The 16,227-nt window shown below is 53.1% G+C and overlaps 2 protein-coding genes across 4 annotated transcripts in view; one reads left to right on the plus strand and one right to left on the minus strand.

The window, feature by feature from the left end:
* The window catches only part of FBXO17 (F-box protein 17), a 39,018-nt gene extending 26,519 nt beyond the window's left edge, over positions 1-12,499 (plus strand). Inside the window, exons 2-6 of one of the 3 annotated variants that reach the window (XM_074386389.1) lie at positions 1,233-1,607; positions 3,158-3,269; positions 7,495-7,590; positions 8,873-9,008; positions 11,162-11,396. In XM_074386389.1, coding sequence (XP_074242490.1) covers positions 1,250-1,607; positions 3,158-3,269; positions 7,495-7,590; positions 8,873-9,008; positions 11,162-11,305 — 846 coding nt within the window. In that variant the 5' untranslated portion in view covers positions 1,233-1,249 and the 3' untranslated portion in view covers positions 11,306-11,396. Of the gene's footprint in view, positions 1-1,232; positions 1,608-3,157; positions 3,270-7,494; positions 7,591-8,682; positions 9,009-11,161 lie in introns of those variants that run through there. The other 2 variants (XM_039466803.2, XM_074386388.1) reach the window with 2 other exon arrangements.
* Positions 12,500-13,979: 1,480 nt separating this feature from the next.
* On the minus strand, positions 13,980-16,204 carry MRPS12 (mitochondrial ribosomal protein S12). Its single transcript, XM_010330952.3, has 3 exons — positions 16,101-16,204; positions 15,712-15,779; positions 13,980-14,664 (listed from the first exon to the last, which is right to left on the minus strand). The coding sequence occupies exons 2-3, from the start codon at positions 15,758-15,760 to the stop codon at positions 14,294-14,296; spliced, it is 420 nt and encodes a 139-aa protein (XP_010329254.1). The 5' UTR covers positions 15,761-15,779; positions 16,101-16,204; the 3' UTR covers positions 13,980-14,293.
* Positions 16,205-16,227: the final 23 nt, after the last annotated feature.

Below are 16,227 nucleotides of genomic sequence, written 5' to 3' on the forward strand. Positions count from 1 at the left end.
TTAAGAGGTGACCAACAAGCCAGGCGAAGTGGCTCGCACCAATCCCAGCACTTTGGGAGGCTGAGGCAGGAGGATCACTTGAGCCCACGATTACAAGACCGGCCAGGGCAATGTAGTGAGAGACCCCCGTCTCTATAAAAATTAAATAAAATTTAGGCCAGGCACGGTGGCTCAAGCCTGTAATCCCAGCACTTTGGGAGGCCGAGGCGGGTGGATCACGAGGTCAAGAGATTGAGACCATCCTCGTCAACATGGTGAAACCCCGTCTCTACTAAAAATACAAAAAATTAGCTGGGCATGGTGGCGCATGCCTGTAATCCCAGCTACTCAGGAGGCTGAGGCAGGAGAATTGCCTGAACCCAGGAGGCGGAGGTTGCGTTGAGCCAAGATCGTGCCATTGCACTCCAGCCTGGGTAACAAGAGCGAAACTCCACCTCAAAAAAAAAAACAAAAAAATTAAATAAAAATTTAAAACTAGCTGGGCATGGTAGCATGCACCTAGAGTCCCAGCTACTTGGTAGGCTGAAGCAGAAGGATCACTTGAGCCCAGGAGGTAGAGGCTATAGTCCGTTTCCAGCTCCGTAAACACATAATAAAAATAAGATGACCACTGAAGACATCTGGGTGCCAGCTAGGATCCGAGGGTCCGAGGTTGACCGAGGTTCTAAGGTGACAAAGAAATCACCAATCTCCTCGGACCCTGGCTGGCACCTAGATGTCTGCAGTGGTCACAGTGCTCCTATAAATCTTTGCCAAAACATAGTTGTTAACATACTTCTTTAATCCCAGAGTTAGTTTTAAAAACTACATGATTGCTGGTTTTGCATATTATCTAAGCGCTCTAAAATTATCCTAGCCTTTGTGCAGGAATGAGTAAAGTCCCCTTAAGCAAAAATGGGGTTAGTTCTGCTAGTTCTTGTGCCGTTTCACTGTGACAAGTCTCCAGTTTGCTATGGTCTTATGCATAAAGCGCTTAGCCTGACGCAAGTGCACGCCAGACGGAAGCCGTGATCAGCGATCCTGATGGGGTCAGAGTCAGGCCAAGGGTCTTTTGCCTAAGCGTGAAAGATGCGGAGATGCCCAGGATCAGAGAGGGAACTGGGTCCCTAGCTGCCCATGGACCTAATGGGGTCTCTCCAGCTGCATGCAGAGGCCTTGCGCCCCGGGAGGGAAGGTAGGAAGGGGATGGCCTGGCTGCGCTGACCCGCCTACCGACCCTTCTTGACCTGCAGGACGCCAACTGCTGGAGATGGGCGCCCGGCCCTCGCGGCGGCAGCCACGGCTGCCAGCGGACCCACCCCTGGCCCTGGACGCGCTGCCCCCGGAGCTGCTGGTGCAGGTGCTGAGCCACGTGCCACCACGCGCCTTAGTCACACGATGCCGCCCAGTGTGCCGCGCCTGGCGCGACGTGGTGGACGGGCCCACAGTGTGGCTGCTGCAGCTGGCCCGCGACCGCAGTGCCGAGGGCCGCGCACTCTACGCAGTGGTCCAGCGCTGCCTACCCAGCAACGAGGACGAGGAGGAGGAGTTTCCGCTGTGCGCCCTGGCACGGTACTGTGTGCGCGCGCCCTTCGGCCGCAACCTCATCTTCAACTCCTGCGGGGAACGTGAGTGTCGGGGGTGGGGCCCAGGAGGCTGAGTGGGTGGGCGGGGCCGGGATGAGCGAGCCAGGGGCGGGGCCTGGACAGAGTCTTGGAGAGGTGTAGCCAATGAGCGGGACCGCTGGAGGACCAGTGGGCGGGGCTAGAGAATGAGTGGGCGGGGCAAGGCAGAAAGACCGTGGTTGGGCCAGGGGAGAAAGCGAGTAGTTTGATATGCAGAGGGCATGCAGAACAGGACCATAGCCAGCTGCGGTGGGAATGGCAACACTTTGGGAGGCCAAGGCAGGAGAATCGCTTAAGACCAGGAGTTCGAGGTTACAGTGAGCTGTGATAGTGCCATTGCACTACAGCCTGGGTGACAGAGCAAGACTTTTGTCTCAAAAAAAAAAAAGGCCGTCGCGGAGGCTTACGCCTGTAATCCCAACACTTTACAAGACCGAGGCGAGTGGATCACGAGGTCAGGAGTTCGAGCTCAGCCTGGCCAGTATGGTGAGACACCTCCCCCCACCCCGTCTCTACTAAAAATACCAAAAAACGGGCGTGGTGGTGTGTGCCCGTAATCCCAGCTACTTGGGAGGCTGAGTTAAGAGAATTATTTGAACCCAGGAGGCAGATGTGGCAGGGAGCCGAGATTGCGCCACTCACTCCCGCCTGGGTGATAGAACGAGACTCTGTCTCAAAAAACAAAAAGGGGGTGGGGGGATGCGGTAGCTCACACCTGTAATCCCAGCATTTTGGGAGGCTATGGTGGGAGGACTGCTTGAGGCCAGGAGTTCAAGACCAGCCTGGGCAACAAAGTGAAACTCTGTCTCTAAAAAATTTAAAAATTAGGCTAGGTGCAGTGGCTCACGCCTGTAATCCCAGCACTTTGGGAGGCTGAGGCCGGTGGATCACCTGAGGTCAGGAATTTGAGACCAGCCTGACCAACATGGTGAAATCCCATCTCTACTAAAAATACAAAATTAGCCGAACATGGTGGTGCAAACCTGTAATTCCAGCTATGCAGGAGGCTGAGACAGGAGAATTGCTTGAAGCCATGAGCTGAGATCATGCCATTGCACTCCAGCCTGGGCAACAAGAGCGAAAAACTTTGTTTCAAAAAAAAAAAACGAAAAAATTAGCCAGATGTGGTGGCATGCACCTGTGGTCCTAGCCACTCCGGAGGCTGATATGGGAGGATCGCTTGAGCCCAGGAGTTTGAGGCTGCAGTGAGCTATGATGGAGCCACTGCATTCCAGCCTGGGTGACAGAGTGAGACCCTGTCTCTCCCTCTCTGTGTGTGTGTGTCTCTCTCTCTCCTTTCTTTCACACACACACAATCAAGAGCAGGACTGAAGAAGAAAGAGGAAGTAAGGGAAGCTGAGGAGAAGCTGAGTCGCAAGTGTGGGGTAGGACCAGGAATACAAGTTAATGGGAGGAGGAGTCATTAGGAGAAGCTAGGGAGGACTGGAGCGCGAGAGGGAGAGGCTGGTGGACGGCACAAGCTGGGTGGTCGCGGGGTCTCTCCTGGGCAGGCTGGCAGACGAATCTTCTGTTTAACTCTTGTTTTTCCACAGAGGGCTTCAGAGGCTGGGAGGTGGGGCACGGCGGGAGTGGCTGGGCCATAGAGAAGAACCTCACGCTGGTGCCTGGGGCTCCTTCGCAGACCTGCTTCGTGACCTCTTTCGAGTGAGTGGCCCAAGTGAGTGGCCCTGATCCCTGGGGTAAGGGCCACAAAGAGAGAAAGGGACCCTACCCCTGACACTGTCCTCATCCTCACCTTCGCTCTCTCTCCTTCCCCCGTTCATTTATTCATTGATTCATTCCATCAATCAACAAATATTTGTTGAGGATACTGTTTTATACGCCAGAGATACAAGGAAAAATCAGGAGGGTTGGCAACTGCAGGCAACAATGCTCTGTGCTTCATCGCCTGCAGTTTGTGAGACAGCAGCAAGATTGCTTTGATCTAAAGACAGGGTTTGAGGCTGGGCACGGTGGTGGTAATCCCAGCACTTTGGGAGGCCAAGGTGGGCAGATCACTTTACATCAGGAGTTCAAGACCAGCCTGGCCAACAGAGGGAAACCCCATCTCTATTAAAAACACAAAAAGTAGGCCGGGCGCGGTGGCTCAAGCTTGTAATCCCAGCACTTTGGGAGGCCGAGGCGGGTGGATCACGAGGTCGAGAGATCGAGACCATCCTGGTCAACATGGTGAAACCCCGTCTCTACTAAAAATACAAAATATTAGCTGGGCATGGTAGCACGTGCCTGTAATCCCAGCTACTCAGGAGGCTGAGGCAGGAGAATTGCCTGAACCCAGGAGGCGGAGGTTGCGGTGAGCCGAGATCACGCCATTGCACTCCAGCCTGGGTAACAAGAGCGAAACTCCGTCTCAAAAAAAAAAAAAAAAAAAAAGTAGCCAGGCATGGTGGTGGGTGCCTGTAATCCCAGCTACTCAGGAGGCTGAGGCAGGAGAATTGCTTGAACCCGGGAGGCAGGGCAGAGGTTTCAGTGAGCCAATATCACAACACCGCACTCCAGCCTGGGCAACAGAGGGAGACCCTGTCTCTAAAAAAGAAAGACAGGGTGTTTTCACTTACGTTTTAGATGTAGAGGTGGGAGAGATGTTAAACGCAAACAGTAAAACAACAATGCAACAGACATTTTCAGGGGGTGTTTCATGAAAGGGGTGTCTATGCAAAACGCAGGAGTGGAGAAACCACAGAAAGAGGCAGACAAATCCAGCTTGCCAGTAAAGGGTGAATAATTGGGGAACTTACAGACAGAAGCATAGTCTTGGGCCAAAGGAAGACAGGGAAATCTCGGCACTGTTCCTCCTCAGACCCAGGGCTTCTATGCCATAGGGAAAGGGTGTACTCATTCTATAAACAATTAAAAAGGGCCAGGCGTGGTGGCTCAAGCCTGTAATCCCCATACTTTGGGAGGCCTAGTCGGGCAGATCACTTGAGTCCAGGAGTTCAAGACCAGCCTGGGCAACATGGCAAAAACTCGCCTCTATAAACAACACAAAAATTAGCTGGGCATGGTGGCACACACCTATAATCCCAGCTACTTCAGAGGCTGAGGCAGGAGGTTCACTTGAGGCCAGGAGGTTGAGGCTATGGCGAGTTGTGATTGCTCTACTGCACTCCAGCCTGGGTGACAGAGGGAGACCCTACAATCCAAAAACAAAACAAACAAAGGCAGCCCTCTAAAACAGGCCAGAACGCTCTGTGCGTCACAGACCACGGTGAGCTGACATCAGGTTGCTTTGATCTAAGGGCTGGATTTATAGCAAGTACATGCTCTTATGCTAAGGACGGTAAATAAAGTAGGAATCAGGAAGCATCCCCAGGATTGAGGTTAATCAGAAGAGAACATAGGGCCGGGCACAGTGGCTCACGCCTGTGATCCCAGCACTTTGGGAGGCCTAGGTGGGTGGATCACTTGAGGTCAGGAGTTTGAGACCAGCCTGGGCAACATGGCAAGACCCCATCTCTACTAAAAAGACAAAAATTAGCCAGGCCTGGTGGCATGCACCTATAGTTACTTGGGAGGCTGAGGCTGAAGAATCACTTGAACACAGGAGGCAAATGCTGCAGTGAGCCGAGATCACACCACTGCACTCCAGCCTGTGTGACAGAGACTCTGTTTCAGAAAAAAAGTGAACATGGCAGATTAGCATCCAAGATGGAGTCAGTTTTGCCTCCACAAGGGGTTGCTCTATACTAGACACTTTACCTATAACTCTGGCAACAACCCTGTGACATAGATGCTATTATTGCTCCTACTTTATAATGGGAAACTGAAGGCCAGGCATGGTGGCTCACGCCTATAATCCCAGCACTTTGGGAGGCTGAGGTGGGACAATCTCTTGAACCCAGGAGTTCGAGCTTGCAGTGGGCTAGGATCATGCCACTGCACTCCAGCCTGGTGACAGAATAAGACCTTGACTCAAAAGAAAAAAAAATGAGAAAAATCTGTGTTCTCCATGGAATGATAATGCCATCTCTACGGTTTATGAAGTTACTCTGCATACCTAGCTCTGTCCCTGGCACTCTGGTTTGTTTTTTGTTTGTTGTTTTTGAGACAGAGTCTCATTTTGTGGCCCAGGCTGGAGTACAGTGGTGCAACTTGACTCACTGCAGCCTCTGCCTTCTGGCTTTGAGTGATTCTCCTGCCTTAGCCTCCCGAGTAGCTGGGACTACAGGGGTGTGCTACCATACCTGGCTAATTTTTATATTTTTTGTAGAGAAGAGGTTTCACCATATCGGCCAGGCTGGTCTCGAACTCCTGACCTCAGGTGATCTGCCTGCCTCGGCCTCTCAAAGTGCTGGGATTACAGGCCTGAGCCATTGTGCTGGGCCAGTTTCTTATTTATTTATTTATTTATTTTTTTGAGGCAGAGTTTCGCTCTTGTTACCCAGGCTGGAATGCAATGGCGCAATCTCGGCTCACCGCAACCTCCGCCTCCTGGGTTCAAGCGATTCTCCTGCCTCAGCCTCCCGAGTAGCTGGGACTACAGGCGTGCACCACCATGCCCAGCTAATTTTTTGTATTTTTAGTAGAGATGGGGTTTCATCATGTTGACCAGGATGGTCTCGATCTCTTGACCTTGTGATCCACCCGCCTTGGCCTCCCAAAGTGCTGGGATTACAGGCTTGAGCCACCGCGCCCGGCCTGTGCTGGGCCAGTTTCTGGCACTCTGTTCTGTTCCATTGGTCAACTTACCTGTCCTTCCACCAATACTGTACTATTTTTGTTATTACGGCACATTCTAACTTGAGGAGAGGAACCCCTGACCTAGTAATAGTTAGGGAAGGAACATACCGCCCTAGACTACTAGAGGTGAGGAGAGGAAACAGTTTCTGAAACAGGAGGAGGGAGTTCTGGGGAGCTGTGCCTTTTCCTGAGGGACACGGCAGTCCCTTGGGAAGGACCTAAGGGGATAAACACCCTGATTTTAGTCACCTCCTTCACTTCCATCCCCTGCTGGAGCGTCCCATTGGCTGATCCAACAGGAAGCAATGAGTGACAGAGACCAGGCCATCCAGGCCGTCTGGCTTTAGACCCGGGCTAAATAAATAAATAAGAAACTGACCCACACTTTAGGAGGCTGCAGAGCTCCCTGCTCACATGTCTAGTATGTGGCCTTCATTTGTACTCATGTCCTACATGGCTGTGATGATTATAGACATGCAGTAGCAACAGAGCTGAGAAGAGAAACCGAGCAGGCGAGAGACTGGGTGCGTGTGGCTGCATAACTTTGGCTTTTACTGTGAGATGTAGCCACAGGGGCGTTCCAAGCAGGGAGACTTGTGATCTGACGTCTTATTATTACAATTGAGTTAGGGTCTCAGTCTGTTGCCCTGACTGGAGTGCAGTAGCAAGATCATAGGTCACTGCAGCCTCGACCAACTGGGCTCAAACCATCCTCCTATGTTGGCCAGGCTGGTTTCGATTTCCTGACCTCAAGTGATCCACCCACCTAGGCCTCCCAAAGTGCTGGGATCACAGGCGTGAGCCACCATGCCCGGCCCCATGTTCTCTTCTGATTAACCTTAGTCCTGGGGATGCTTCCTGATTCCTACTTTATTTGCTGTCCTTAGCATAAGAACATGTACTCGCTATAAATGAGGAGGAGGAGGCTGCAGGGACAAAGATGAGGGGAAGGAAGGCCTTCACAGAGGTCAGCTGCCTGGAGCCCGGAGCAGGGTGGAGAATGGCAGAGGGGATCCGAGAGGCCAAGGAGAGATGTATAGCCATCATATATCTTCAAGTCTGCTAGAGCAAACCCTGAGGGCTGTATTAGAGAGGGTTATCAAGGGAGGCTTCTTGGAGGAGGTGGTTTCTGACTGTGACTTGAATGCCAGGACTGTTTGCCCCGCCCCCTGCCATCTCTCCTTCCCAGATGGTGCTTCAAGAGGCAGCTTGTGGACTTGGTGATGGAGGGGGTGTGGCAGGAGCTGCTGGACAGCGCCCAGATTGAGATCTGTGTGGCTGACTGGTAAGTGAGGAGCGGCACCCTGCCCTGGGAGCAGCAGCAGGCTTGGCAGCGGCTCTGCAGCACAGGCTTATTTCCCACCTCATCAACCCCGTGGGTAGTGGCTGTCACTGCGCACCCTCTGTGATGAGGCTGAGAGAGGGAAAGTGATGCAGAACCAGGGAGGGTAGAGCCTTGGTGAAGCCAGAACCCCCACTCTGCCCTCCTGCTCACCCTTTTTCCAGCAAGCTGGGGTGGTCCACAGGGGGCCACTGACTGGCTTGATACCCCACTGAAACAAGACACCTCCTCCGGCCCCCTCGTGGATGCCCAGGGCCTCCAAAGTGGTGAGGGCACAGTTCCCTGTGAGCTGAGGCTCAGGGAGCATGGTTGGGACAGAGCTGGCTTCAGAGCCTTCGGGCTTAGGATGAATGCCTTCTTCCCAGAGCACCCAGGTTCTGCCCCAAAGCATTCCAGCTCCTCCTTCAGGCTGTGGCTCCTCCACAGAAAATCTAGTCTCTTTCCTGGGGCGCTGGCTCCTCCTTGAAGTCATGAGGCACCTACCTGTATTGGGGTTCTTCCCTAGAGCATCCTTTCCTGTCCCCCAACTACCCACCCCAAAGCCTCCAGAATCAACCCCAGGACCACCCAGGCTCCGCCCCCAGGCTCTGGCTCCACCCCAGGATCACCTAGGCTCCTCCCCCAGGTTCTGGCTCCACCCCAGGACCACCCAGGCTCCTCCCCCAGGTTCTGGCTCCACCCCAGGACCACCCAGGCTCCTCTCCCAGGCTCTGGCTCCACCCCAGGACCACCCAGGCTCCTCCCCCAGGTTCTGGCTCCACCCCTGGACTACCCAGGCTCCTCTCCCAGGTTCTGGCTCCACCCCAGGACCACCCAGGCTCCTCCCCCAGATTCTGGCTCCACCCCTGGACTACCCAGGCTCCTCTCCCAGGCTCTGGCTCCACCCCAGGACCACCCAGGTTCCTCCCCCAGGTTCTGGCTCCACCCCTGGACTACCCAGGCTCCTCCTGCAGGCTCTGGCCCCACCCCAGGACCACCCAAACTCCTCTCCCAGGTTCTGGCTCCACCCCAGAACAACCCAGGCTCCTCCTCCAGGTTCTGGCTCCACCCCAGGACCACCAAGGCTCATCCCCTAGAGGTTCCCAGGCTAGGACGTCTCCAAATGTGGTTCAGATGTGCAGGACCCTCATCAAGATGCAGGAAGGCCCAGCCCTCAGCCTCCCAGACCGCAACCCAGAGAGCTGACTGGGTGGCGGGGGCATAGACGCTGACTGCCGCCTGGCAGGTGGGGCGCCCGAGAGAACTGCGGCTGCGTCTATCGGCTCCGAGTCCGCCTTCTGGACGTGTACGAAAACGAAGTGGTCAAGTTCTCAGCCTCACCCAACCCGGTCCTTCAGTGGACTGAGAGGGGCTGCCGACAGGTGGGTCCAGACTGCCTTCCACCTCCCCGCTAACCCGCTAAAGGCACACACACCCAGGCTCTCACCTGCTCGGTTTCCTTTCTCAGCTCTCTCGCTGTCAGAAATCTATCATCCTAACAGCTAAGAGTTACTGAGTCCTTCTTACATCCCAAGCCCTGTGTCAAGAGGTTTACATATTGATTCATTTCATTAGCACAACACTTTAATGTTCAACAAACACTTATTGAGTATCTACTGTGTGCTGGGCACTGCTCTAGGTGCTGGAAATGCAGTGCTGAAGCAAATTCCTATCTGCATTCTAGAGCTGAGGAAATGGAGGCACAGGGAGGTTATGTGACTGTCCCAGTGCAGAGCTGGATTCAAGCCCAGTCTGGTCCCTATACTTTTTTTTTTTTTTTTTTTTTTTTGAGACGGAGTTTCGCTCTTGTTGCCCAGGCTGGAGTGCAATGGCGCGATCTCGGCTCACCGCAACCTCCGTCTCCTGGGTTCAGGCAATTCTCCTGCCTCAGCCTCCTGAGTAGCTGGGATTACAGGCACACGCCACCATGCCCAGCTAATTTTTAGTATTTTTAGTAGAGACGGGGTTTCACCATGTTGACCAGGATGGTTTCGATCTCTTGACCTCGTGATCCACCCGCCTCGGCCTCCCAAAGTGCTGGGATTACAGGCTTGAGCCACCGCGCCCGGCTTTTTTTTTTTTTTTTTTTTTGAGGCAGAGACTTGGCCTATCGCCCAGGTTGGAGTGCAATGGAGCGATCTTAGCTCACTGCAACCCCCACATCCTGGACTCAAACGATTCTCCAGCCTCAGCCTCCCAAGTAGCTGGGATTATAGGCGTCTACCACCACGCCCAGCTAATTTTTGTATTTTTAGTACAGATAGGGTTTCACCATGTTGGCCAGGCTGGTCTCAAATTCCTGACCTCAGGTGAGCCACCCACCTGAGCCTCCCAAAGTGCTGGGATTACAGGTGTGAGCCATCACGCCCAGCTGCCAATGCTGTCTTGATCCTCACACTTCAGTTACCAAAGTAAATATTTTGGCTGGGCACAGTGGCTCTTATCTGTACTCCCACAACTTTGGAAGGCCAAGGTGGGAGAACAACTTGAGGCCAGGAGTTTAGGACCAGCCTGGGCAATACAGTGAGACCCCCATCTCTACAAAGAAACTAAAAATTAGATGGGCATGGTGACTTGTGCCTGTAGCTGTAGTCTCAGCTACTCAGAAGGCTGAGGTGGGAGGATGGTTTGAGCCCAGTTGGTGGAGGCTGCAGTGAGCTATGATCTTGCCACTGCACTCCAGCCAGGGCAACAGACTGGAACCCCAACTCAAAATAATAATCATAATGAGTCAGATCACAAGTCTCCCTTCTTGTAACACTCCTGTGGCTATATCTCACGGTAAAAGCCAGAATTATGCAGCCAAGGAAAATGAAGCACCAGTTCATGCTGCAATGTAAGTAAACTTTGCAAACATTAAGCTGAGTGAAAGAGGCCAGATGTGAAATGACAAATACTTTATGATTCCACATATATGAAATATACACTAAGGAGATTAGTGACTGCCAGAGGCTGGGGGAGGGAGGACTTGGAAGTGACAGCTTGGCCGGGCATAGTGGCTCATGCCTGTAATTCCTTCGGGAGGCCAAGGTGGGCGGATCACCTGAGGTCAGGAGTTCGAGACCAGCCTGGCCAACATAGTGAAACCCTGTCTCTACTAAAAATACAAAAATCAGCTGAGCACGGTAGTAGGTGCCTGTAATCCCAGCTACTGGGGAGAGTGAGGCAGGAGAATCTCTTGAACCCGGAGGCAGAGGTTGCAGTGAGCCGAGATCATGGCACTGCACTCCAGCCTGGGTGACAGAGCGAGACTCTGTCGCAAAAAATAAATAAATATATAAAATGGTGAACTTTGTTCTATGAAAATTTTATCTCGACTTTTTTAAATTGCAAAAGAAAATAAAAAGAAAAAGCCAAAGTCCTCCTGTGGCCCACAAGGCTGTTATCTGCCCATCACTTCCATGACCCCTTCTCCTGCTCCTCCCCTCAGGCAGCTCCAGGCATGCCCCCATCTCAGAGCCTTTGCCTCTGTTGAGGTGGAGGAAGAGAAAGGGGGCCGCAGGCCCTCACCCTCTCACTCCCCTTCCCCCTGCAGGTCTCCCACGTCTTCACCAACTTTGGCAAGGGCATCCGATACGTATCTTTTGAGCAGTACGGGAGAGACACGCGTTCCTGGGTGGGGCACTATGGTGCTCTTGTGACCCACTCCAGTGTGAGGGTCAGGATCCGTCTGTCCTAGTGACCGGACTACTGTCTGCTGGAAGTCATCAGTCAAGACCAGCCTTGCAGCTGGGTGCGGTGGCTCACGCCTGTGGAATCCCAGCACTTCAGGAGGCCGAGGTGGGAGGATCACTGGAGCCCAGGAGTTCAAGACTAGCCTGGGCAACACAGTGAGACGCTGTCTCCACAAATAATTTTTAAAAAATTAGCCAGGCATGGTGGTGTCACCTGTCATCCCAGCTACTTGGGAGGCTTGGGTGGGAGGATTGCCTGAGTCCAGGAGATCAAGGCTGCAGTGAGCTGTGATTTCACCACTGCACTCCAGCATGGGCAAGAGAGTAAGACCCTATAAAAAAAAAAAAAAAAAAAAAAGACCAACCTTGTGGCCAGAAGCCAGAGGATACCCAGAGACAGTAGAGGGGGCATGTAGCTGGTTCTCAGCACACCTTCCATGAACCCGCTTCCTACTGCTTCAGCGTGGTAGCCGTCATGCTATGTGACAAACCAGGCTGCTCACAGCTTCCTCAGCTTCCCAGGATGGAGGTGTCAGGAAAGAGACATTTAGTTCTTTTGCCTGCAAATTGTCTCCTGCAAGGATCTCGGTGGACTCAGTCATAAGACAAAGGCTAAACCAGGATTTGTAAGAGAGGGGGAAAGCCGCTGATGCAGGGAGCAGAGATCTGCCAGCATGTTTTTGGGGTAACGATCACTGGCCGGGAGCAGAGGTCAGCCAGTCTGTCCTTGAGACCAACAGGGTCCTCTGCTGTTTGGGGTGGTCTCTGGGATCCCGCCACGGGGCTGGGTGACTGACCATCGCTGTGCAACGTGGCCAGCACTGCCCATCAGCATCTCCTGTTTGGGCCAGGCTGGCACCTCTCTCATCAGAATTCCAGAATTCTATCAGAGGCCAAGTCACCCACCCCCACCTCCTGCCCTTGCTTTGAGGGGCAGCTTCCTGCCAGGTAACACTTCCTTTTCGCCACACTCCTGTATGGACTCCTGGAGCAAGGCGTGCCATGAGGAAAAGCATCTCCCTTTACTTCTCTATTTCCCAGCTAGGCATGGCCAACAAACTAGCTCAATAAAACTGGTGCTAAATACAAGGGGATGGGCGATTTTGATCTGTAATCAGTGCACTTGTCCACCACCAACTCTGATCCTAAAAGACCTTGTGGCCTCCCGTTTTACAATCAGGAGACCCTCGGGAGGCTGTGTGCCGGGCGCTGTGCAGAACGCGGAGACGGCTATGAGGCACCGAACAGCTCTCAGGCATGCACCCTGGTCAGCACCTTTGGTCCAGGCTCAGAGTGTAAATGCCTGCCCAAGGTTACCCAACCAGTAAGTAGGGGAGGCGGGGCTTGGATCAGCGCTGGGCTCCAGAGCCCAATGGTACAGTTTCCACCTCTTTTTTTTCTTTTTTGAGATAGAGTCTCGTTCTGTCACCCAGGCTGCAGTGCATTGATACAGATCTCAGCTCACTGCAACCTCCACCTCCCAGGTTCAAGCGATTCTCCTGCCTCAGCCTCTCCAGTAGCTGGGATTACAGGCACATGTCACCACACCTGGGTAATTACTGTATTTTTAGTAGAGATGGGGTTTTGTCATGTTGGCCAGGCTGCTCTCAAACTCCTGACCTCAGGTGATCAGCCTTCCAAAGTGTTGGGATTACAGGCAAGCCACCGTACCCCGCCCCCACATCTTAAATCTTTTTTTTTTTTTTTCATATCTTAAATCTTATATGGCCAAACACGTGATCATGTACAATCAGTATTACCATCAGTGCCATTTTCTAAGGGAGGAAACTGAGGTCCATAGTGGGAACTAACATAGCCAGGTCTCATAGCAATTACGACAGGGAGCCGGGATTTGAGCCCAGGTGTGTCAGACTGATAATAATATAAAAACAATTCCACTGGCTGGCCATGGTGGCTCACGTGTGTAATCCAGCATTTTGGGAGGCCAAGGTGGAAGGATCTCTGGAGGCCAAGAGTTCATGACCAGCCTGAATGTCAAAGCCAGATTCCCACTCTTAAGAAATGGAAAAATAAGCCGGGCGCGGTGGCTCAAGCCTGTAATCCCAGCACTTTGGGAGGCCGAGGCGGGTGGATCACAAGGTCGAGAGTTCGAGACCATCCTGGTCGACATGGTGAAACCCCGTCTCTACTAAAAATACAAAAAATCAGCGGGGCATGGTGACGTGTGCCTGTAATCCCAGCTACTCAGGAGGCTGAGGCAGGAGAATTGCCTAAACCCAGGAGGCGGAGGTTGCGGTGAGCCGAGATCGCGCCATTGCACTCCAGCCTGGGTAACAAGAGCGAAACTCCGTCTAAAAAAAAAAAAAAAAAAAAAAAAAAAAAAAAAAGAAATGGAAAAATAAGCCAGGTGTGGTGGCACACACCTGTGGTCCCAGATACTCAGGAGGCTGAAGCAGGAGGATCGATTGAGCCCAGGAAGTCAAGGCTGGAGCTTTTTTTTTAGAGAAAGAGCAAGACTTTGTCTTAAAAAATGGAAAAAATAAAAAAAAAAAAGAGTAGCGCTCTGTGTGTTATGCACTAGAGCATCGAATTTAATCTTTGCCAAACCAAACAGAGGAGATACCACCAAAGGAGCTATTTTCTGGAGGAGTAAACTTAATGTCAGACACGTCCCTTGCCACAGCCACATGGAAGGCAGATACTCCACAAGGGATTCACTTCAGGAGCGCCAGGATCTGTTTATTAAAACCCCTTCCCAGCAGAGGGCAGTACAGTGTCTGTCCCAGCAGAAAAGGCCCCTCAGGCCACCCCTCTAAACACAGGAGCCAAGGGTGTGCACACAATGGCACCCTTTGCACCCCCAGGATTCCTATGGTTTAATAGTGGTCCTGATGGAAGAGGCAGAGCCAGGCTTTGAATCCAAGATTGGCTGCCTCCAGAGGCGCAAGAGCCAGCATCCGGGGACCCTGCTGCAGCCCGGAGCGGAAGGTTCATGTTCTGCATAGGTGCCCAGCCCATTGGGTCCCCAGCGCTCACTTCTTCTTCTGCACGTGGCCACAGTCATACTTGCCACGCACAACGGTGAGCTTGACACCTGGCAGGTCCTGCGTGCGGCCGCCCTGCACGAGGACAATGTGGTGCTCCTGCAGGGTGTGGCCCTCCCCGGGGATGAAGCAGACAGCCTCGCGGCCCGTGCTGAGCCGCACGCGGCAGCACTTCCGATTGGCAGAGTTGGGCTTCTTGGGCTTGCGGGTGAACGTGCGCAGGACCACACCCTTCAGCTGCGGCCGGCCTTCCGTGGGGCCCAGCTTCCGAGGCGGCCGCTTGGGAGGCCCCAGCCGGTGCATCTGGTTCAGGGTAGCCATGGAGCAGGTGGCCCAGAGCCGGGGAACCAAGGCTAGGCCTGGAGAGGGCCAAAAGGGGTGATCATCCCAGAGAACAGATCTTACACAGCGGCAACTCAATTTTGGTGTTCTAAGCATTGTTTCAGGCACTTGACAAAGATGCATTTATTCATGTCTAGCGGTATTTACAGATCAAAGTAATACTAGCTAACATTTACTAACCACCACGCGTCAGCTTCTCTTTTAAGCATTTTACGTGAATTAACTCATTTTATTCTTCAAGGAACCTTTTTGAGACAGTCTAGCTCTGTTACCCAGGCTGGAGTTGAACGGCGTGATCTCGGCTCACTGCAACCTCTGCGTCCTGGGTTCAAGCAATTCTCCTGTCTCTGCCTGTGGAGTAGGTGGGACTACAGATACCCGCCACCACACTCGGCTAATGTTTGTAATTTTAGTAGAGATGGGGTTTCACCGTGTTAGTCAGGCTGGTCTCAAACTCCTGACCTCAGGTGATCCATCCACCTCAGCCTCCCAAAGTGCTGGGATTACAGGTTTGAGCCACTGTGCCCGGCCAGGAAGCATTACTTTTGATGCTGTTTAAAATAATAATAGGCTCAGTGGGTCACGCATGTTATCCTAGCGCTTTGAGAGGCTGTGGAGGGATCACTTGAGCTCAGGAGTTAAGAACAGACTGGGCAACATAGGGAGACCTCCGTCTCTACCAAAAAAAAATAAATAAATAAATAAATTAGCTGGTTGTGGTTCTGCAGGCCTGTGGTCCCAGCTATTTGGGAGGCTAAGACAGGAAGATCACTTGAAGCCGGGAGGTCGAGATTGCAGTGAGCTGTGATCACACCGCTGCACTCCAGCCTGGGCGACAGAGGGAGAGCTTAAATAATAAAATTGACGCAAACCCCGCTTGACACGCAGTAGCCCTCCATGCAGCTGCTTCCAACCTCTTGCTCTAGCAGCCCTTGTTCCGCCAAACCCCACCGTGTTTTTCCATCCCCGGGTTCCCTCGGGGCTCCGGCGGAGACACACAATAACTCAGAGTGAGTAACCCTCATTCTCTAGCCTCGTCCCTGAAGCCCGAGTCCCCCACTTACCACAAGTTAGGGACGTGTTGAGGCCACGGAGAAGGCCAGACCAGGACATCCTGCCGCCTGGGCCGTCCCTGTGGTAGGGGATAAGAGACTCAGAAAGGAGGGAGATGTGGCCGCTCCCCAAATGGTCCCCGATCCGCTCTCAGGACCTTCTGGGTTAAATCAAAGGAAGTCCCTCTTTAGGGCTAACCACAACCTCTCATGCTGCTAACACAAAGTCCCTCCGTAAATTTAGCCTCGCTCTGAGTGGTCTCTGAGGACCCAGCCACTCTCGCCCGCACATAAGAGGAAGTGGGAAACTGGGGAGAGAGCCTGGTAGATTTGGAGGACCCCAAGATGCCACCGACCTCAAGGGGCTCCAGCGGTGAGGTCGCGGACACGCTGAAACCTACCTCTAGCCTCTTCCGGGCGCTATCCGTGCAGGGATTGGCTGGTTTCGCCTTCGCGTCACCGAAGAGGCGGGACACAGACGGCGATTGGGCGACGACGGACTCTATCTCGGTCAACTTCCCTCAGGAT

Source organism: Saimiri boliviensis, chromosome 14, assembly GCF_048565385.1.
Source record: "Saimiri boliviensis isolate mSaiBol1 chromosome 14, mSaiBol1.pri, whole genome shotgun sequence".
Lineage (NCBI taxonomy): Eukaryota > Metazoa > Chordata > Mammalia > Primates > Cebidae > Saimiri > Saimiri boliviensis.

What these genes read in the sequence shown, in the direction of transcription:
- MRPS12 (XM_010330952.3), bottom strand. Translation starts at nt 15,760, where the DNA reads ATGTCCTGGTCTGGCCTTCTCCGTGGCCTCAACACGTCCCTAACTTGT. An exon ending in CAACACGTCCCTAACTTGTG is followed by an intron (nt 14,665 to 15,711) that starts GTAAGTGGGGGA and finishes GGCCCTCTCCAG; the next exon opens with GCCTAGCCTTGGTTCCCCGG.